Source organism: Salvelinus sp. IW2-2015, linkage group LG8, assembly GCF_002910315.2.
Source record: "Salvelinus sp. IW2-2015 linkage group LG8, ASM291031v2, whole genome shotgun sequence".
NCBI classification, from domain to species: Eukaryota; Metazoa; Chordata; class Actinopteri; order Salmoniformes; family Salmonidae; genus Salvelinus; species Salvelinus sp. IW2-2015.
Window position 1 is genome coordinate 23,045,672 of NC_036848.1, and position 23,749 is coordinate 23,069,420.

Sequence of the window (23,749 nt, forward strand, 5' to 3'; positions counted from 1 at the left end):
CACCGGATACCGGACAACTTCAGAGAAGAACAACAGTAGAATACTTGTTGGAACCCTTGTGGATAATCAGAGCCTTACAAGCGTGCCGCAAAAAAGGCCCAACCCCCTTTCCAAGGCGGCCCGGTTCCGGGAGATACACGGCGAACCAAGGCATTTCACGTAAATGCATTCATGATTTCATAYRCCAAGCGGGCRACGGTTYGTGTGCAAAGTATAGGAGTACTGTAAGTTAGAGTAGTTTCTAAATGTACCAACGTTAAGTGTCTCTGTCCCTCTCGCTCCATGTCTTTTGTAACAATTAGCCATATTGTTGTCAGTCCGCTAGGGACCTGTTTCTAACATATTAAGTGTGTATGTTTAGCCTGTGTTACCATTGTATTTAGCTAGTAAATAAATAATTAAACCAATTTGTGTAGTACTGAATCATAAGTAAGGCTCAGGTTTTTGCAGATGCAAGGTTACGACTGTTCAGAATGATGATATGATACGAGGTTATGATTAGTAAGTTGACTGTTTATAGATGTGATAGGTAAAGACCTTTTAGTGTTTAATTCGGGAGATGGTAACTCTTTAACCTCTCTAGGGTATGTGGGACGTTAGCGTCCCACCTCATCAACAGCCAGTGATACTGCAGGGCGCCAAATTCAAAACAACAGAAATCCCATAATTTAAATTCTTCAAACATACAAGTATTTTACACCATTTTAAAGCTACACTTGTTGTAAATCCAGCCAAAGTGTCCGATTTCAAAAAGGTTTTACGACGAAAGCACACCAAACGATTATGTAAGGTATATGAGCCAAGTCACAGAAAAAGACAGCCATTTTTCCAGCTAAAGAGAGCATTAACAAAAAGCAGAAAGAGAGATAGAATTAATCACTAACCTTTGATAATCTTCATCAGATGACACTCATAGGACTTCATGTTACACAATACATGTATTTTATGTTCGGTAAAGTTCATATTTATATCCAAAAATCTGAGTTTAGACAACAAAAAAAGCCTGAGAAAATGCATAGCGCCACATTAAAATGAATGACTATGAAAATTACTATAAAATCCAACTTTCATTAAATCACACATGAAAGATATCAAATTAAAGCTACACTGGTTGTGAATCCAGCCAACATGTCAGAATTCAAATAGGCTTTTCAGCGAAAGCATACGATGCTATTATCTGAGCATAGCACCATTGTAAACAAAAGAGAGAAAACATTTCAACCCTGCAGGAGCGACACAAAACGCAGAAATAAAAAATTAATTAATGCCTTACCTTTGACGAGCTTCTGTTGTTGGCACTCAATATGTCCCATAAACATCACAAATGGTCCTTTTGTTCGATTAATTCCGTCGGTATATGTCCAAAATGTCCATTTATTTGGCGCGTTTGAATCAGAAAACACCGGTTCCAACTTGCTCAAACATGACGACAAAATGTATCAAAGGTTACCTGTAAACTTTGCCAAAAAATGTCAAACTACTTATGTAATACAATACTTAGGTATTTTTTAATGTTAATAATCGATAAAATTGAAGACGTGATGATATGGTGTTCAATACAGGATTAAAACGATATGTAGCATGCCTTCTGTTTGATTGAAACGCATGTCTAGGACACCAGGAGTGCCTCGACTTCAAGATGGCCGTATTTCTTCATTACACAAAGGAATAACCTCAACCTATTTCTCACGACTGTTGACATCCAGTGGAAGCCGTAGGAACTGCAAGGAATTTGCTTAGGAATCTGGTTTCCCAATGAAAACTCATTGAAAAGACAGTGACCTCAAACAAACAAACAAAAAAAATCTGAATGGTTTGTCCTTGGGTTTCGCCTGCTAAATAAGTTCTGTTATACTCACAGACATATTCAAACAGTTTTAGAAACTTCAGAGTGTTTTCTATCCACATCTCTACTTAATATGCATATCTTATCTCCTGGCGATGAGTAACTGGCAGTTTAATCTGGGTATGTTTCACAAATGCTGCCCCCTACCCTAGAGAAGTTAAAAAAACCACTCTCGGTGTCCCAGATCCTAATGAGTTAATGATTCATTTATCGGGTAACAATTAGACATATTTAGGTAATTAGATAAATAAGTCTTCAGAATAATGTTAAAGTCAAGTCACGACACCGGTGACGGAGGTGGTTAGCTCATCAAATTATTGCGGAGTCCGAAACATATTCCAATCCGCGCTAGCAAAGCAGTCCTGTAGCATAATCTGATTCTGGTGACCATTTCTCAACGGAGTGAGTCACAGGTACTTCCTGTTTGAGTTTCTGCTTGTAAACAGGAAGCAGGAGTACGGAGTCATGATCTGATTTGCCAAATGGCGGACGAGGAAGGGTCTTGTATGGTTGCTTGTTGGTAGAATATCAGTGGTCTGGGTCTTCATTAAGAGCCAGCTTGTTATCTTTCTTATCCTGAGGTGGTATGTATACAACAGTCACGATAATAGCTGAAAACTTCCTCGGGACGTAGAAGGGTCGGCATTTGACCATCAGGTATTCCAAGACAGATGAACCATGGGTTGACACTTCCACCGCACTGGGGTTAGCACACCAGTTGGTGTTGATGTAGAGGCAAAACCTTCCCCCCCTCGATTTCCCCGACTCCACTGTCCTGTCTGCCCAGTGAATGGCGAATCAATCGAGTTGAATAGCATCTTGTCCGAAGCCATGTTTCAGAAAATCGAAGAATATTGCAGTTTTGAGATTCCCGTTGGTAGCAAATCCGCAATCGGAGGTCATCTATCTTATCGTGTACATTGGCAGAGGGAAATAGGTGGCTGTTTTTCCCTTCGCCTTAATTTTACCAGGACCCCCTTCCCTCTGTAACACCGGCATTTCCTCTTGGGTAGCCCGAAAATTTGATTGGAATTACATAGAGCCCAAGGTAAATGAGTCGAAGTTGAAGCCGGAATTGGGGTATGTAACTGCTGATCTGATTTTCAAAAGTTCTTGTCGGTTGAAAGAAATAAAAGCGGATACATTTTGTGAAAATAAATTAAAAAGAGCTTGTAAAACGGCGGTGATCCAGTATGGCACAATCTATACTGTGCATTCTAGTGTTTTTTTTACTGTTGAGATTACAGAAAAGTCTTAGTGAAGGGCATTTTTTATATTTTCATAATTAATTGGCTGGCAGAATATTTTACCACCGTGTGTTTCCATCTCCTCTATTCCTTTCTCAAACGTGCAGAGGGGCTGTCAACAGTTTGATTCAACGTTTTGTTGTGAAAATGTTACTATYGATGTTTTCACTTGGTTTCCCAAATTAAGCACTGGGAAGCTACAGGAACAAGGTTGGACAGCCAATGGCATGCAGAGTTTGGGCAGAATAGCATCTGTCGCACAGAAGCTATGGGTTGATGGGTGGAGAGAAATAACTGGATTAGCCAGTGGCCTCCATTCACTATTCAAGTGCATACAGATGACATGTATTTTTACCCCTGCCCTTGTTCCTGACCGGCTGATGTCATGATCGCCATAGCCTATCCAACCAATCAATTCCTTTTTTCGGTGGTGGCCAGGAAGATATGATCACAATCAGTTMTTTTAATAATCTACACTGGTATAAAAATGTGTTTTTATTTCAAATTGAATACAGAAAMGTSAACYWAACAACTATGACAGACATACAGATATTAACTTTGATCAACACAACAAAAAGGTCAAACCAAATATACAGCAACTCTGAACACATGAGATATGACTTTTGTGCTGTCAAATGTCTAAAACGTTATATACAGTCCACATACTATCGAAACATTCATTCATAGGTCATATTCAAGAATTGGTTGTCTATTCCCAAAATAACGGTTGAACAAAAAAAAAAAAACATTCAAGCAAAAGCATTACACATTGAAAACTCAATTAAAACATTTAAAATGTTCAAAAGTAATAGATTAAAGATGACAGAATAAAGGATTAAGAAAAAGACACAAGAAAGTAATTTCTTACCTGTCCATTGATGGAAATAGGAATTGCGTGACTATATCAAGTCCRAAACACACAGAAGAATATTACAGTTTTTATGCCCTTAATAACGTCTTAATATTGCCCTGGAAAGATTATATTAATTCTCTCAGTATATATAAAATCCACTCAGAGCTGCTCAAATGCCATGGTATCAGGGAAAAGGATAACACTTTTGTATTTACAGCCTGACCACACCAAGCTTTCAACAAAAAATAGATACTTTCAAAAGGTCTTGCATTCCTCCAAAACATTATCAATAGTTACTGGTGGAGCACATGCTACGGTTGCAGTCCCTATGGCTCTTTTGTTTCAAAAGTATGGGGGCAACAAATGAAAAGACACTCCCTTGCAGTATATATGGCTTAATCCTGATTTCATCACTATTCTGATGGTTTGAATAAATCAACCAATTGTCRTTGGCTTTTGATAAATGTCCATTAGTAAAGTCAACCAACCAAGGTTCTCTTCAGTTCTCAGGAGATCTCCTCATCCACTGTAAGCTCCTGCAGTTGCTCCTCAACAGAACTCAGCTGATCATCCTCGCTCTGTTGCTGTTCTGGCTCCTGGTTAGACTTCTGCTCCATACCAGGCTCTCCCTCTGGTTCATGGCGCCCGTTCTCCATGTTCTCTGTGCTCTCGAAGCAGCCAGAGTCCCTGGGTACGTCACCCTTCTCCTCAGTGCTACTTCCCTCCTCCTCTGGCTCAGACTCGTCATCCGCTGAGGGGGACAAAGACAAAACAATCATCAGCATCAATACAGCATAGATAACGATCCCATCAATTTCAGTTTTGGTCCAAATGCATTGTTTCAGTATGTATGTGCCTCTAATGTCAGGGAAATTGCCTTTAAAGKCAAGTGYAGTGCRACGTCAGCGCAGTGTGGTTCCTTTGAATCCCAGTCGTAGTGTACGTAATTAAAACAGGGAAGCACGTTGAAGCTGCTAGCCCCTCAGGYTAACAGCCAACCAAGCAGTTATGTTCAGAACAGAGGAAACAGCCATAATGATATGGATCATAACTGGTCGGAAACAGGTGTTTAAATGAGGGCTAATTATCTGACTGGAGGGAAGAGAGCTCCCATATCAAAGTGTTTATGAGGGCCAAATGGGGTTTCCTACAGGCCAATGCAGTAACTTGTGAGTGGAATGTTGTACCTTTACTGTACAGTTTGGCTCATGAAATTAAGCTAATTAGGTAACAATTTTCCAAGAAAGGAGAGAAAGCTGAAGATGGCACTGGCTTTGCTGAAAATGTCCTGCATCACATTACATCTTGAAGTACCACATAGGAGGCTATGCTCCCATGTAAATGAGAAATGAATACATACAATGGGGTGATCGCTTACAGGTACATTATRGCATCATCTACCTGTAGTAAAGCATTGCATCTGTGTGCTTAGTTTTTCTGTGATTATTTTGTGATCATGGGCCCCCTATAGTGTTTCTTGTGTGATCTAGTATGTTATTATATAGAATTGAGTGTGGACCTACAGTCACGCAGCAGCTCAGTAGCAGTCAGAATCTTGGTACGTTGCTCAGCATCTGTGATGTTGAGTTCGTTGAGGTGGGACTCCTTCAGCCCGCCAAAGTCCTCCAGGCTTTGGAAGCCGTGCATAGACAGCAGAGAGCCCAGCTCCTGAACAACAGAGAGAATCATCACATTAGCRTTAGTATTGCACAATAATCCAAAAATAAATGTTGTTTATTTAACAGGGATTTCTGAGAGCTTCGAATCCAACGCAATTATATGAGATGCRTTGTCAGATACTTATCCAGTTTCACTAATGTCTTTATACAGCACTCTGTTTTAATCCTTTTCCAAATCTGAACTGATCTAAGTTAATAATGATTGCTCTTTGATTGCGTTCTCTAAGCCAATTGTCTATTTGAATCTGTATGAGATTAAGAGGATATGACTGTCTTACGGTGAGACCGATCCTCTCCAGAACTTCCTCCAGGGTCTGGGGCTTGTTTTTGGCCTTGGAGAAGCGGTTCTTGCTGGAGCACATTTTCCTCATGGGCGGCGTGGCCTCGTCCGGTAAGATGTTGACATAGATGAACTTGAAGGTGCCCACCTTGTTGTTGAGCTTCCCTGTCCATGTGCCCACCGGGTCTTTCTCAATTATCTGGATGATGTCACCTTTCTGCAGGAGAAACAGTGGATGATGAAAACCTCGATATATAATACAACGTGACCACATACAGTGCCTTCAGAAAGTATTCATACCCTTTGACTTATTCCACATTTTGTTATGTTACAGCCTGAATTAAATAATGGATGACAGATTTTTGTCTCACCCATCTACACACAACACCACATAATGACAAAGTGAAAACATGTTTAGATTATTTAGCAAATTAGTTGAAAATGAAATACAAAAATCTAATTTACATAAGTATTCACACACTCTGAGTCAATACTTTGTAGAAGCGCCTTTGACGGCRATTATAGCTTTGAGTCATCTTTGGTATGTCTGTGTCAGCTTCACACATCTGGATTAGGGRATTTTCTCCCCTTTCTTTCTTCCTCCATTTCCTGCTTGCTAAAATGCTAATAGTATAGCTAATTTCAGTTTWTATGACATAACAAGCAAGTATAGTGTAGAGAATCATTGTACCATCTTAAACGCAGTGAAATATATTTTCCATAAGCTGGTGTACAAAACCRTAAGTAAAAGATGCAAAAATGAAACTTAAGAACGGGAAGCATAGAAATAGTGCACATAGAACAGATCTACTGCTTCTTAGACTTGCTTTCAATGAGAATGACAGATCTATAACTGGTCGGTTCACCCAAAAAGTGACATATTGCAKCTTTAAGTTAGATKGGGAGTGGCATTGAATAGCAATCTTCAAGTCTTTCCATAGATTTCCAATGGGATTCAAGTCTGGGGTTTTGGCTGGGCCACTCAAGGGCTTTCACATTCTTGTTCTAGCATTGCTTTGGCTGTATACTTGGGGTCATTGTCATGTTGGAACGTAAATCTKCTCCCCGTCTAAGGTAATTTGCAATCGGAAGAAAGTTCTCATCAAGGATWTGTCTGTATTTAGCTCCATTCRTTGTTCCCTCTATCCCTACCAGTCTCCCAGGCCCTGCAACTGACAAGCATCCCCATAGCATGATGCTGCCACCACCATGTTTCATGGTAGGGATGGTGTTAGACGGGYGATGAGCTGTGCCTGGTTTTCTTCAGACCACAGAATCTCTCATGTGCCGTCATGAGCCTTTTTCTCAGGAGTGTCTGGCCACTCTCCCATAAAGCCCATTGGTTAAGTGGTGTAGAGACTGTTGTCCTTCTGGCAGGTCCTCCCATCTCAGCCAAGTTCTGTCAGAGTGGTCATGGGTCCTTGGTCACCTCCCTGACCAAGTTCCTTCTTGCCCGGTAGCTCAGTTAGGTCGTACGGCCAGCTCTAGGCTGAGTCTGGGTAGTTCAATACTCTTTTCAATTTCCCAATTAGGAAGACCACTGTGCTCTTGGAAACTTTCAACACTCTAGAAATTGTTTTATACCCTTACCCAGATATATGCCTCATCACAATTCTAACTCKGAGATCTACAGACAGTTCCTTGGACTTCATGGTATAGTTTCTGCTCCGACATGCAATGTCAACTGTGGGACCTTATATAGACAGGTGTGTTTCTTTCTAAATCCTGTCCAAAAAATTGAATTGGCCACAGGGGGACTGTAATTTCATTTAATACATTTGCAGAAATTTCTAAAAACATGTTTTTACTTTGTCATTATAGGGTATTGTGAGTAGATGGGTGAGAGAAAAACATATATCTAATCAGTTTTGAATTCAGGCTGCAACAACAAAATGTGGATTAAGTCAAGGGGTATGAATACTTTCTGAAGGCACTGTACATTTTGTAGTATTATGTGAAGTGGTTCTGTCACCTTTCTGCAGGAGAAACAGTGGATGACTACCTCGATCCAAGCATTATCTGCATTCCAGTTAAGTAGTATATGATCACATACATTTTGTGGTATACAGTATGTGAAGTCGGTCTGTGTAATTCTATACTTCACTGAGCTACTCTAATAATAGCTACATGTCTAATCTGGTCAGCGCTCAGTACAATTGGCCCCTATATAGATTCAGCCAWGGATGATGACTAAGGAATCATTATTTTATTTCACAATCTGTTAACAAGTTCTTTCAGGAGGGCCWTACTTGGTAGCCTGGTTAAACCAGTCTGAATGCGGCTAGTGGGCAGTATTCGGAAGTTCGGATGACTGACGTGCCCAAAGTAAACTGCCTGTTACTCAGGCTAGGATATGCATATAATTGGTAGTATTGGATAGAAAACACTCTAAAGTTTCCAAAACYGTTAAAATAATGTCTGTGAGTATAACAGAACTGATATAGCAGGCGAAAACCCGAGGAGAATCCATCYGGGATTTTATTTTTTTGAGCTCACCACTCATTATAATGGCTGTCTATGGGAATATGAATGGAATACCTCCCAGATTGCAGTTCCTAGGGCTTCCAGTAGATGTCAACAGTCTTTAGAAAGAGTTTCAGACTTGTTTTTTGAAAAATTAGCTAGAATTTGTAGTTTTTGTATGTAGCTCCCATTTTGGCTGTAGTATTGTGGTGCGCGTCGGTGAGGGCGCACACTTTGTTATTTATCTCTGGTAATGAACATACTATTCTCCTTCTTAAATTTTAGCATTTATTTACATATCAGGGTACCTGAGTATTGATTAGAAACATTGTTTGACTTGTTTGGACGAAGTTTATTGGTAACTTTCGGGATTCATTTGTATGCATTTTGAACGAGAAAAAACGGTGGATTACTGAGTCAAGCGCGCCAACTAAACATACTTTTTGGGGATATAAAGGACTTTATCGAACAAAAGGACCATTTGTGATGTAGCTGGGACCCTTTGGATTGCAAACAGAGGAAGATCTTCAAAGGTAAGTGATTTATTTTATCGCCATTTCTGACTTATTAAGTGATGCCTCTGCTTGGTTGGAAAATGTTTAATGCGTTTGTATGCGGGGCGCTGTCCTCAGATAATCGCATGGTGTGCTTTCGCCGTAAAGCCTTTTTGAAATATGACAAAGTGGCTGGAGATTAACAAGTAGTTAAGCTTTTAAACGATGTAAGACACTTTAATTGTCATGAACGTTAAATATTACGAATTTTGTATTTTGAATTTCGCGCTCTGCAATTTCACCGGTTGTTGTCGAGGTGGGGCGCTAGCGGCACGCCTAGCCCAAAGAGGCTAAGTGGACCATCAGTCTGGTTAAACCAGGCTACTTACTTGGAGCTTGAGGGACTCTATGTCGTAGGGGCTGGGGATGAAGTCTGTGTGGACACGAGCACGACCACAGAAAGGGCCTGTGTAGGGAGGACTGGWCTCCTCCAGCCTCATGCTGTCTCTCTGGCTGTAGCCACTGTCCAGGCTCTGGCGGTCCCCACCTGTTGTAATACACAACACCCATAGTCAGAYAATCACTGGAAATCACTTGGCTTGGTTAGATACTTGGCTTGGTTAGATAGGTTAAATAAACTATATCTTAACTTACACCCAGAGAGTTGGTGAGAGATGGGGCTGTGGACAGTGTCCTCGGAGCCATTGGAGCACACAGATGTCCTATTGCCTGCTGTCAGGCCTGACATCCAGTCTGTGGTGGGAGACAGGGAACTCTCCTCACCACTTTCCCCCTGTATACATAAAGAATATTATTTAGGTGTTCAATAACAGACAGAGCCTCCAGGTCAAAATATGCCCTAACCATAGACATATATTCGTTATACAAAAAAAGTGTGTTGTGAATATACATATATTTAGTTTATATCTCTTGGCCCTAACATGGGGCTATAGTACACCCACAGACAGCTGTCTGGGGACCCCACATTAGAAAAGTCACTCCAAAGTATACTGTGCTGTAGCGTAGCCTTGTCAGYGGTGCAAAAAATACCCAATTGTCATACTTGAGTAAAAGTAAAGATACCTTAATAGAAAATGACTCAAGTAAAAGTCACCCAGTAAAATACTACTTGAGTAAAAGTCTAAAAGTATTTGGTTCTAAATAGACTTAAGTATCAAAAGTAAAAGAATAAATCATTTCAAATTCCTTACATTTAGAAAAAGCAGACAGCACCATTTTCTTGTTCGGAAAGTGAGCCATGGGCAACACTCAGATGTCATTTACAAAAGCATGTGTGTTTAGTGAGTCCGCCAGATCAAAGGCAGTAGGGATGACGACATGTTCTCTTTGTAAGTGTGTGAATTGGACAATTTTTCTGTCCGGCTAAGCATAAAAAATGTAACAAGTACTTTTGGGTGTCAGGGAAAATGTATGGAGTAAAAAGTACATTGTAATTGTTTTATTTATTTAACTASGCAAGTCAGTTAAGAAATTCTTATTTACAAAGACAGCCTACCCCAGCCAAACCCCAACAACACTGGGCCAATTGTGCGCCGCCTTATGGGAGTCCCAATCACAGCCAGTTCCAGCCTGGAATCGAACCAGGGTCTGTAGTGAAGCTTCTAGCACTGAGATGTAGTGCCTTAGACTGCTGCGCCACTTGAAAAAAACCTTTTATTTCGGGAGATACCCAAAAAAACGACTTAAGTAGTACTTTAAAGTATTTTTACTTAAGTACTTTACACCACTGAGCCTTGTATGGTAGAATGAGTTATAGCTGTGAAAGCCTTTGTTTGGATGCTATTTGAAATGTGACCACTAGGGGGAGGCACTATCAACCTTTTGAAAATATTCATATAAAAGGTGTACAGTATTTAGACACAGGTAACTGCCAAAATAATGGAAACACTTGAGTTAATAAGGGATACAATGTATATTGAAAGCAGGTGCTTCCCCACAGGTGTGGTTCCTGAGTTAATTCAGCAATCAACATCCCATAACGCTTAGGGTCATGTATAAACATTCTGGGCAGGCAATTATTTTGTCTACCATGGCTATGCCCTCAWAGGATGACAATGCCCCCATCCACAGATAACAAGTGGTCACTGAATGGTTTGATGAGCATGAAAACTATATGCCATGGCCGTCTCAGTCACCAGATCTCAACCCAATTGAACACTTATGGAAGATTCTGTAGCGGTGCCGGAGACAGCGTTTTCTACCACCATCAACAAAACACCAAATTATGGAATTTCTTGTGGAAGAATGGTGTCACATCACTCCAATAGAGTTCCAGACACTTGTAGAATATATGGCAAGGTGCATTGAAGCTGTTCTGGTGGCCTAACACCCTACTAAGATACTTTATGTCTATGTTGCCTTTACTTGAGTTGTCATATGATATACAGGTAAKAAAGTGACTGTCATTTTCAGGGTTAAACTAAATATCTATGCCCCACAAAAATATATCACATTTATGAATCTATATCWGATTTTTGCAATATAAATGTTGATGTTTACAATATTAACAACTCGGCAAAAAACGAAACGTCCTCTCACTGTCAACTGCGTTTATTTTCAGCAAACTTAACGTGTAAATATTTGTATGAACATAACAAGATTCAACAACAGACATAAACTGAACAAGTTCCACAGATTTGTGACTAACAGAAATGGAATAATGTGTCCCTGAACAAAGCGGGAGTCAAAATCAAAAGTAACAGTCAGTATCTGGTGTGGCCACCAGCTGCATTAAATACTGCAGTGCATCTCCTCCTCATGAACTGCACCAGATTTGCCCGTTCTTGCTGTGAGATGTTACCCCACTCTTCCACCAAAGTTCCTGGACATTTCTGGGGGGAATGGCCCTAGCCCTCACCCTCCGATCCAACAGGTCCCAGGCATGCTCAATGGGATTGAGATCCGGGCTCTTCGCTGGCCATGGCAGGACACTGACATTCCTGTCTTGCAGGAAATCACGCACAGAACGAGCAGTATGGCTGGTGGCATTGTCATGCTGGAGTGTCATGTCAGGATGAGCCTGCAGGAAGAGTACCACATGAGGGAGGAGGATGTCTTCCCTGTAACGCACAGCATTCAGATTGCCTGCAATGACAACAAGCTCAGTCTGTTGATGCTGTGACATACCGCCCCAGACCACGGCGGACCCTCCACCTCCAAATCAATCCCGCTCCAGAGTACAGGACTCGGTGTAACGCACATTCCTTCGACGATAAACGCGAATCCGACCTCACCCCTGGTGAGACAACTGTGACTCGTCAGTGAAGAGCACTTTTTGCCAGTCCTGTCTGGTCCAGCGACGGTGGGTTTGTGCCCATAGGCGACGTTGTTGCCGGTGATGTCTGGTGAGGACCTGCCTTACAACAGGCCTACAAGCCCTCAGTCCAGCCTCTCTCAGCCTATTGCGGACAGTCTGAGCACTGATGGAGGGATTGTGCTTTCCTGGTGTAACTCGAGCAGTTGTTGTTACCATCCTGTACCTGTCCAGCAGGTGTGATGTTCAGATGTACCGATCCTGTACAGGTGTTGTTACATGTGGTCTGCCACTGCGAGGACGATCAGCTGTCCATCCTGTATCCCTGTAGCACTGTCTTAGGCGTCTCACAGTACGGACATTGCAATGTATTGCCCTGGCCACATCTGCAGTCCTCATGCTTCCTTGCAGCATGCCTAAGGCACGTTCACGCAGATGAGCAGCGACCCTGGGCATCTTTCTTTTGGTGTTTTTCAGAGTCAGTAGAAAGGCCTCTTTAGTGACCTTAATTGCCTACCGTCTGTAAGCTGTTGGTGTCTTAACAACCGTTCCACAGGTGCATGTTCATTAATTGTTTATGGTTCATTGAACAAGCATGGGAAACAGTGTTTAAACCCTTTACAATGAAGATCTGGGAAGTTATTTGGATTTTTACGAATTATCTTTGAAAGACAGGGTCCTGAAAAAGGGCCGTTTMTTTTTTTGCTGAGTTTAATTGCCATTTTATTAGACAACCTGTCAGTTATGATGATTTATTGGTAAGGAGACAGACATCACGTTGTAAGCTTTGGAACGATCTTTGGTAAGACCAAACCATATAGCATTATGGGCACTGTAGTATATCACGCTACACTTACCCCCTCCTCTGCCAGGGCCTTCTGTACCGTCTTGGAAGTTTTGCGGGTCATGGTGCGTGAGATGACGTTACGCCACGACTTCTTCCCCTGCTTACTGCCACTCTTCACTGCATCGTCCACAGGCATATCCTCTGGCACCTAAAAGGTTCGTTTTGGTTACCATTTCAACATTTACTTAAGTTTGTCTTYGCAAGATGTGGGTGTTGTGTGCTGTTTTTATCTATGTGGATCACAAATGAAGTGCACAGGGTCACCTAACTAGGGCTGTGGCGGTCATTAAGTTATGTCAGCCGGGGATTGTCAAGCAAATAGCTGCCGGTCTCACGGTAATTGAGCGTTAATTAACATAAAACAGGTTTAGCATCTCCTGTCTTCCATGCATAAGCCACTGATGCAGACCTTTGGAACATCTAGCATACATTTTAAAAGTCTAATAAATCCTATTAAAATAKCCTACACCATCACAACAAATCCATTCATTATTTCAGACAAGTCTAAAAAAACATGACATGAATAAAATGTAGTCTATTTCAGAAGAACAGATTAGCATACTCTGAGATGCCCTTTTATAAAGGCCCTGATCTGGCTATACCATATTGTGAGCTACACTAGTTCATTTAGAAGGCAAGACACCTTGCTTAGAATTCCGTGGCATTATTTTATATTTTATAGTATGAACAATACAATTGAATACATTCTAAGGCTGCATGATGCTACTCTAATGGTGATTTGAAAAARGTTGCATGCAAAGCTCTGCTTTGTTTCTTGTGCAGGCTACACACACTTCATCAGTCTCTCATTCACAATTTGACAAGCAAGAATTTCCTGGCGGCATCCCCCTTGTGTGGCCATAATGCCCCTTTAAAAAATCCATGCCTTTTGTGGCCAAAGTGGCCGTTGTGCTCTTGGTCTGAATATAATAATTAGAATTCCCTTCTCCCGGCTACCAATCGTTGTGCTTCAAAGCACCTCTCTCAGATATCTCAATTCTTATTATAAACTGGATGGTTTGAGCTCTGAATGCTGATTGGCTGACAGCCGTGATATATCAGACCACATACCATGGGCATGACAAAACATGTATTTTTATTGTTCTAATTACATCGGTAAACAGTTTATAATAGCAGTTGCATCGTGCCTAAGAACAGCCCTTAGCYGTGGTATTAAGCCATATACCACAACCCCTTGTGCCTTATTTGTTAATTAGCCAATGCCCATCACGTGATCTGGTCCTTCTCACAGGCATCTCAGCTCCGAAGTAGGCTACAAGTGCAGACAGACACATCTGGGACGCAACTGTGCGTGTCCTCCTTATCAAATTCCGAGGCGCATATTGAAAATGTGAGAAGAACTGTCCACATTTACTTTTTGTCAGCCAACAAGATGAGTAGACCTTACGAACAGCAAAAGCACTAGCCTATGTCAATCTGCTMTCCCCCATAGTACAAAATGTACCTATTCTATTGGTCACCTTGTCCCTGTGTGCGAGAAATAAATATTCCAAACATGCTCTGGGACAGTTGTTGTGGGATGCGATAGATCCCAAAGTAATACAACCACTCTCTTAAAACTTCTTGACGCTAGGGGCCAGATTTTTTTATTTTTTTTAATAACGTTCCCAAGGTAAACGGACTATTTCTCAGTCCCAGATCGTAGAATATGCATATAATTTACAGATTAGGATAGAAAACACTCCAAAGTTTCCAAAACTGTCAAAATATTGTCTGTGAGTATAACAAAACTGATTCTGCAGGCGAAAACCTGAGGAAATCCAACCCGGAAGTGCATTAAAAAAAAATTTTCCTGTTTCCGTTGCCTGCCCCTCTCCATTTAAAGGGGTATCAACCAGATTCCTTTACCAATGGCTTCCTCAGCCTGTGACCAGGCTTTAGACATAGTTTGAGGCTTTTATTTTGACAAATGAGCGAGATTTTCCAGAACTTCAGGTGTCCTTTGATTAGTTCCTGTGCGCGAGAGGGTTAGCTCGACATTTTCTTTCTCTCTTTTATTGAATAGGTTACCGTCCGGTTGAAATATTATCGATTATGTATGTTAAAAACAACCTGAGGATTGATTATAAAAAACGTTTGACATGTTTCTACGAACATTACGGATACTTTGGGAATTTTGTCTGCCTTTCAGGAATGGAACGAGGCTGTGGTTTTCTGAACATAACACACAACCCAAATGACGTTTTTTTGTTATAAAACTAATATTTATCGAACAAAAATAACATTTATTGTGTAACTGGGAGTCTCGTGAGTGCAAACATCCGAAGATTATCAAAGGTACGCGATTAATTTTATTGCTTTTCTGACTTTCGTGACCAAGCTAATTAAGGCTAGCTGTTGTGTCAGCATTGATTGATACACTCACAAACGCTTGGATTGCTTTCGCTGTAAAGCATATTTTCAAAATCTGACACGATAGGTGGATTAACAACAAGCTAAACTGTGTTTTGGTATATTTCACTTGTGATTCCATGATTATAAATATTTTTAGTATTATTTTTGAATTTGGCGCTCTGCAATTCAGTGGTTGTTTAGGAAAATGATCCCGTAATCGGGATCTGTGCGCCAATAAGTTTTTAAACTATTAGGCTATTTCTTCACATTATAAGCGCAGCAATGTGCACACGGCAGTAGGCTATAAGCGCAAGTGTTCCAAAATGCAATCAATTACCTGGAAAACACTGTTCTCAAAAGTGACCGCAAATGCAATTRTGCATGTAATGCTTTATTATAAAGGTGCATTTTTATGGTGAAAATGGACTTCCCCAAACTTGAAACTCACGTGCGGCCTATCTATGCCAATTAGGCTCTACACTGGTAGGCTCTGGTTAATTATTATTATTATATATTTTTTACTCCCCAATTTGACCAGCAAAACCGCGCTTCTTAACACCCGCCCACTTAACCCGGAAGCCAGCCGCACCAATGTGTCGGAGGAAACKCCACCCAACTGACGACCGAAGTCAGCCTGCAGGTGCGCTTCCCACCACAAGGAGTCGATAGAGCGCGATGAGCCAGGTAAAGCCCCCCCGGCCAAACCCTCCCATAACCCGGACGATGCTGAGCCAATTGTGCGCCACCCTATAGGTCTCCCGGTCACGGCCGGTTGTGACACAGCCTGGGGTCAAACCCGGGTCTGTAGTGACGCCTCAAGCGCAGTGCCTTAGACCGCTGCGCCACTCTGGAGGCCCCAGAATCTACTTATTTTAAGAAGTTATTTGGTCACTTAGTTGTGATACAAACCTTATCCAGACATATAGGACTATGGGCTAAGCTACATGAAGTGGGCGACTATGATTTGAAAAAGTTGCCAAGTAAAAAGTCATGCACTGTTTCTTGCCTTACTGAACAAGCTGGGCATCATTCATAAGTGATAGGTTAATATTGTCATCCATCAGACTATTATTAATTTAATCTTGTCTTTACATTTACTAAATAATATATTTGTGAAATTWGTTTGATTTAGAATGAACCYTTATCATACACCGGTCACGCAACAGGGGCAGGGGGAAAAAATACATATAAAATATTAACTTAAAAAGCGAATGTAGGACTCTTTTCCCATGGTTCATTTTCATGCCACCCAGGTAGGCTATACTCCTGTTGTAAAAGATAAGCAATRTGCTTAACATTAGGAAACTTGAGAAATAAATATAGTCTATAGCCTATAGAAAGCTGATGKKWTTTTTTAAGAGGCATCTCAACTCTTTTCTCACGCAATTGCATAGCCTATATAAATGTTGCGCAACATGAGTTCATGGGCTCTCATRAAGTGTTTGATTTGATTTTCGATCACATTTGCATTGACGCCAGAGTGATTAGAAGAACAATAGAGTGCTGAGTACCAGGCAGTAAGCAAGTTTGGCCGGCTACTTATGACCATCAGCAACAGAGCTTGGAGAAGCGTAGTTACCATGACTAAACGGTCACGTGGAATTTGACTGTGGTGTGGCGGTAATACGGTCACCATAACAGCCCTACACCTAACCTAACTGATTTCATACACAAAAATGTAAGTGATCAATGTAACTTGTGTGATGATGTGCTCTAGAATGGTTCATGCACACGCGTCACACACACAAACAGATTGCAGTGTTTGACGTGAATCAGTGATTGGGATGCTGTGTCGGGAGAGTACTTTCAGTGAAGCTTGGCTGTGATGACAGTTTGTGTGTGTGTCACCGGCAGAAGGCCCAGAGAGAGAGAGAGAGAAGAGCAGAGCATGGCACAGTGAGTCATACTAGCTCCTCCCCACAGGGCTACAGTGCTGTGTCAGTATGGCTGTATGGTGAACATGGAAGATTACAACCCCATCTTCAGCACAACAGACCACATCACCACACGTGCTGTAAACACATACTGCAGATTTCTCACATACATACAGAGCAAAACTTGAAAATAAATGCAGAAACACATACAAAAGCATGGATGCACGCACGCACCTACAAAATCATTAGAACATTGCATATCTCATTATTTAATCATTTCCGGAGGTGGATTAGTTGTAGTGAATGAGATCTGGCTGAAAAGCAGCAGACTGTCTGGAAGACACAGCAGCCAGCGGTTCTCTGCTTGACTAGCTTTTACAGAGGACATCCTGCTCTGGTATTTCTGTCCTTCTGTCTCTCAATGTGGTTTGATTTACACGCAGCTCTAAGCTTCATCCTCTGAACTTCCTCTCATTGTTGAAAACCTCTTCTAAACTTCTACGTCTGTCTAACTTCCAGTCGTACTGTTTTTAAAATACAGTAGAGAAATAAATGCTATCCATTCAAGTTTGATTATATTGTCATCAACGTGAAACTGAGGAAGTACAGAACTTGGCTATAGTTGGTATCAGTTGTCGACAGTTCTTTGTTTTTAGCAATTTTTGGGAAGCATGAACTGCAAACTTCCATTTATCGTTAAAGATTCAAACACTGATGTCAGTTTTCCCTTTGTGTTCAATAGACAATTTAGTGTGAATGTGGGTATGGTTGAAACTCAGTTGTTGCATGAACGTTAACCAGTATGTCCTCCGTCGAGGAACAAGTACTTTTAGAATTTCAGTAAACTAAGAGATTGAATTGTGAAACCTCCCTGTATTTATTTAATCMATTTTTGCTATTAAACTGTAACCTGATGGGATTATGTGAATACATATGGCTGCCAATGGAAGACAGGAGAGGCTTTTGTTTTTAATAGAGGTAGTTTGGTGAACCATGCTCATGTAACCTTCCCTAAGGCCTGAAGAATTGCTTTAGCTCAGAGGGCTAACACAGCATACTGGAGACCCGGGTTCAAAGCCAGTCAGTCTCACTGTGAACTTACTGTGTAGTCCAAGTTGAACTCCTTGTCCACCACTACTGGGGACTTGGGCTTCATGAAGTCCTTGAARCTGCTGGACCTCTGCAGGGTGAGCTGTGGAGACAGAGGGAGGACACAGATGATTCATGTAGGGGAGACCTAGAGAAATACACATTTTAGTCATAAAAAAGATCATCTCGACATTCAAGTCATGTGGTCTTAAAAACGATATTTTGGCACCCAGAGAGTTCTCCTCGTAAAATACGCGGACAGTTGTAATAGAGACAATGAGCCAGGAGGAGATAGAACCTTGGCATGATGTCTAAATACAGTAGAGAACACATGGTTGCATTTATCATTTTGGAAACTTTTTTTTTTTAGATTTGAGGAAGAAGAAACTATCAGATACAGCTGAGAAGAAGAGCCAAAATGTCACTGTGGCCACTCTTTGGGGGTTTAGGCCTGGTTATGGTTCAGGCCTCCTGTTGAGCACTTACAGTAATGACAAACTCTGAATCATCAAGTTTATTAAAATGAGACCTTAACAAAACCGATTCCTCTTATTTTATGAAGCGCCTACATTCAACTAAATGTACCTGATAAACATTTCTCAGAACATTAGAAACAGCTGTGTACAGAGTTTATTGTTTGGGTTGTTGGTTGAAATCACTCCTGAGCTAGTACTTTTCACACTGATGTTTCACTATACGTGGTATCACGTCCTTATCAGTCGAGATTCACAGAATAAATCTCTATATCAGACAGGCTTAGTCATAACGCTAGCTCGRCAGGTCGTCATGGGATATTTAGTCATATATTATGGGATATGTATCCTTACAGTATATCCTGATCAATATCTGACTACAGGTCAAAAGGACACTGCTGCTCCCAAAGCTGCCTGCACAGATGGTGACTGTATTAAAAAGTGCATTTTGTACCTTTCCTGGATCACAAATCAATACAGTGGGCTGATCCCAACCAGGTTGTACCAGCATGCAGCATGAGACACGGCTTACACAGATCTACAAAGCTTAGACGCARTCAATAACATTATAGAATACTGTTCCCAAAATATGGCAAAGATAAAAGCTGAAGTCATGTCTGCTGTTTTATAGACTAGTATGCTTCTATTTGCTCAATGCCTCCATCTCTAGTCTCTCCAATGCATTTCAATACACCCCTTAWTTAGCCTTTACATCTGTTCTCATCTCTAATTATACACTTCAGTTATGAATCAAAAATATTCCCATCTGTGATTACACATATGATTGATTCTCAATTTGATACTGTACTGAGAATCAATACAGAAATCGTTGATGCGGTCGAACAGTTTCCACTTGGAGTTCCCTATAGCGATAGGGCAGWGTGGGGTAAGTTGAGAATKATTTTTTTACATTCACTCCGTCAAGAGATGAGGGAAGGGAATTATTGTATTCTTTCTAACAAAAATACATACCTAAAATTTCAGGATGTTGTGTATCCCTGGAAATAATAATKAATGTAAACATTACAGTTTTGAAAACATAACTTGTCCAAAAAAGGTGGTCTCTTGGCACAACTTATCCTGGGTATATGGGGCAAGTTGAGCCACCGGACAGGGTAAGTTAAGCCGCCTACAAATTTCTGTACTGAATGAAATATTACCACTACCTTTTTAAAACCATGTCTATATTTATTTTTCAAACACCATTCAACGCAATCACACCCCCTTTTTCTCCCCTATTTCGATCTTGTTTCATCGCTGCAACTCCCAAACGGGCTTGGGAGGCGAAGATCGAGTCATGTGTCCTCCGAAACATGACCAGCCAAACCGCGCTTCTTAACACCCGCYCACTTAACCCGGAAGCCAGCTGCACCAATGTGTCGGAGGAAACACCATTCAACTGGACGACAGAGGTCAGCGTGCAGGCGCCCGGCCTGCCACAAGGAGTTGCTAGAGCTCGATGAGCCAAGTAAAACCCCCCAGCCAAACCCTCCCCTAACCCGGATGACGCTGGGCCAATTGWGCGCCGCYYTATGGGACTCCCGATCACAGCCGGTTGTGATACAGCACGAGATCGAATCCTGRTCTCTAGTGACGCCTCTAGCACTGCCTTAGACCGCTGCGCCACTCGGGAGGCCCCATTTGCTCTTTTATTCATTTTAAGAATCTTTTAACACAGGCTTAACACCAAACAAACACTTACTACTTTTTAAAAACACTTAACATAGTCCAGGCCCTTTTTTACCTCATATCCTAGCAATAATGCCTTGCATTACGCCTGGGAAGAAAACACTTCAATTTGCTATTGGCTCAACTTACCCCAAGGCAAACATTTGGACTATATTAGCCCACACAGCTACAGTACAAKGATGGACTTTCATGCTAGCTTWAGGACCTCATATTGAAGCTTTTAGAGACACCAACTGATGTATAGAAATATTTTTAAATATCTACTATGCTTTAGAATTAACCATCATGAAACCTCTAACTCTTTTTTGGACCTAACTTGCTGACCCCTTTTTCATGTTTTGTTCTTCACAGACTCCATGAAATTATTAAACATTGTGTGTATGGTTTCCTAGAAACAAGGGCGTCTCAACTTACCCCACTATACCCTAAGCAGCCATTACTTTCCATATGACACCATGGCCTATGTTGATATCCACCTCTCCTTCTTGCCCCTATCTAAAAATCCACAGATTGTGGGTACATGTTGGGCAACTGTCAGCATCCAATCGCTGCAGGTGTCTAGACAGCCTTGGTGGCAATAGTGGTCKATGTCGTCTCTCCCTGATGCCACTGAATTAGAGGGAACAACTTCTCAGAGAAGATAGAGTTTGTGTAGTTTATTATGATAGGCATTAGTATCGTCTAATATCCATTAGGTGATCTTGCTGAGGAGCAAATAATTTGCCTTGTCTAGCATCAAAACCCACCGAAGCCCACTTTTCAGATACAGTATATCTGCTCCTGAACAATAGAGTCTTTGCATTCAGTTTGACCTTTCATCTATTTCTCAACTATTGCGTGTCATGGTGGTGAGGAGCAGTGAGGTGATGAGATGTGTAATGATGAAACTTGGATAGAAGCGTAGAATATGCATGCAGATGGAAAACAAGGGCACTGGTGTTAAACACAGGAGAATAGYTKTTACCCAACCAAGCCAGTAGAGCTTTAGAGCGAGAAGCCACAAAATGCCTAAGAATGACTCAAACTGAATGTAGCTGCTACGTCCATGGCCAATAGCAATGAATCATACAGCAATATTAGAGGAACTAAGGTTTAGTGCCATGAGATGCAATACTTTGTCTTTTTAACCSTGACAACCAAGGCTTCCATCTATTTCAGTTCTAAGTTTCAGAAGAATTTTTTCAGGTCACCACAAAGGTTTCTTCTTCTAAGCCTGTGTTGCAAAACCTGTCAGTGTTTGCTGCACATACAGAYAATAGGCTAATGTGCCTCTCACCAYCATCAGTGTTTGAGTTAGTACAAGGGGACGAGCCAGAGAAAGTAGCACTCTAAATTACTGTCCATCATGTGGTCATTGATCAATAAGATGAACAYGTTGTGCTGTTCTCGTTTTAGCAAAAAACATTTTTTTCACTTGATTTTTCACTGCTCATTTTGAAGAAAAAAAAGTTGCAGTCCAAAGCCCTTTTTTGCAGTGTTCAGACAGCGCTTCTCCTCTTGTCATTGCACTTTGTATCATCATTACTCACAGACACAATCCTCTCATCCAAACACAGACACGCCGAACCTCCTCACCTTCTTCTTCTGCACCTTCTCCTGCACCTGCTCTTTCTCTGAGGCATTGGAAGGTTTACGCCGTAACATTGTTCCTCTATSGTTCCTCCTGCTATTATTTCTGGTCAAACAGTGGAGAGACGGGCACCAACGCAGACTTCAGCAGCTCCTGTCACTCTGGTGTCACTTCTAGAGAACTCTGACAAAACAGTAGAGGCAAAAAGAGTGACTTCCTGTTTGACAGAGTGGAGCACAGAGACTGAGAGGAAGACACATGACCACACAGGAAGTGGAGAAGCAAACTTCTGTAGGCGCTTTGGTTTGGGTTTGACAGAGAAACTCAACATTTGCTTATTTTTTTTCTTCTCCATTTTCATTATTTTAATAAACTTGCGTGCCAGGCTTTTTGGACGTACATTGTTGGTGAAAGTGGCGATTCATCTCTTAAGTTCACAAAACTAATGGTTGATATCAGTGGATGCTGGTGAGAGGAGCTATAGGAGGATGGGCTCATTGTAATGGCTGGAATGGAATAAATGGAACAGAGTCAAACATCTGGTTCGACACCGTTTGATACCGTTCCGTTTATGCCATTCCAGCCATTACAATGAGCCTGTCCACTTATAGCTCCTCCCACCAGCCTCCACTGGTTGATATAGTCAGAAAAAGTAATTGTTCTAATCAAATTTGTCTAAAATAGGGGATAGCTAACATAAAATAGGTGTTAAGCCATGGAAAACAAGAGTAGCCAGCAGTTAAAGATGACAATTKTTCTGTGTCGGTAGGCCTACTCTGTCTGGGRTGGGAAGGTAGGCCTACTCTGTCTGGGGTGGGAAGGTAGGCCTACTCTGTCTGGGGTGGAAAGGTAGGCCTACTCTGTCTGGGGTGGGAAGGTAGGCCTACTCTGTCTGGGGTGGGAAGGTAGGCCTAACTTTCAAAAGTACCATGCTCAGATTCCTAATGATGTCTCAGATTTAATTATTTGCAAACAGGGACAGTTTCGTATCAAACAACACACACTGATTTGGCATTGGAGAAATATGATACGATGAACACATAGGGTTACGCAACCCTGCTGCCCTATATACATAGACTTGGACTCACTGGCCACTTTAATGGCCAGAAGTGGTAGGTATCCTAGTGGTTAGAGTATTGGGCTAGTAACCAGAAGGTTGGTGGATTGAATCCCCAAACTGACAAGGTAAAAATGTGTCGTTCTGCTCCTGAACAATGCAGACTGTTCCTAGGCCATCATTGTAAATAAGAATTTCTTCTTAACTGACTTGCCTAGTTAAATATACATTTATGGAACACTAGTCACTTTAATAATGTTTACATACTGATTTACTCATCTCATATTTATATACTGTATCCTRTTCTACGGTATTTTAGTCAATGCCACTCTGACATTGCTCAATCTAATATTTMTATATTTCTTAATTCCATTCTTTTACATGTGTGTATTATTGTGAATCGTTTTTAGATACTACTGCACTGTTGGATCTAGGAACACAAGCGTTTTGCTACACCCACAATATCTGCTAAATGTGTGTATGTGACCAATAAAATTTGATTTGATTTTATCTGTGTCCATTCTTAGCTTGTAATTTCTGTAATTTGTGTGGTATTAATTGTATGAAATGTTTATTAAAGGCAATTTTTCTCGAACCTGCAATTACGATGATGGATTCATGTTTCCAAAATGTTACCGCAAGTGACGCGTTTTAACGTT

At 41.2% G+C, this 23,749-nt stretch overlaps 1 protein-coding gene across 1 annotated transcript; it reads right to left on the reverse strand.

The window, feature by feature from the left end:
* Nucleotides 1-3,977: 3,977 nt before the first annotated feature.
* LOC111967607 (SAM and SH3 domain-containing protein 3) lies at nucleotides 3,978-22,209 on the reverse strand. The gene is made up of 8 exons (XM_023992769.2): nucleotides 22,039-22,209; nucleotides 18,315-18,404; nucleotides 12,994-13,131; nucleotides 9,517-9,655; nucleotides 9,252-9,409; nucleotides 5,904-6,122; nucleotides 5,470-5,614; nucleotides 3,978-4,697 (listed from the first exon to the last, which is right to left on the reverse strand). Exons 1-8 carry the CDS (start codon nucleotides 22,105-22,107, stop codon nucleotides 4,453-4,455), a joined length of 1,203 nt encoding a protein of 400 aa, XP_023848537.1. The 5' UTR covers nucleotides 22,108-22,209; the 3' UTR covers nucleotides 3,978-4,452.
* Between the last annotated feature and the right edge of the window lie 1,540 nt (nucleotides 22,210-23,749).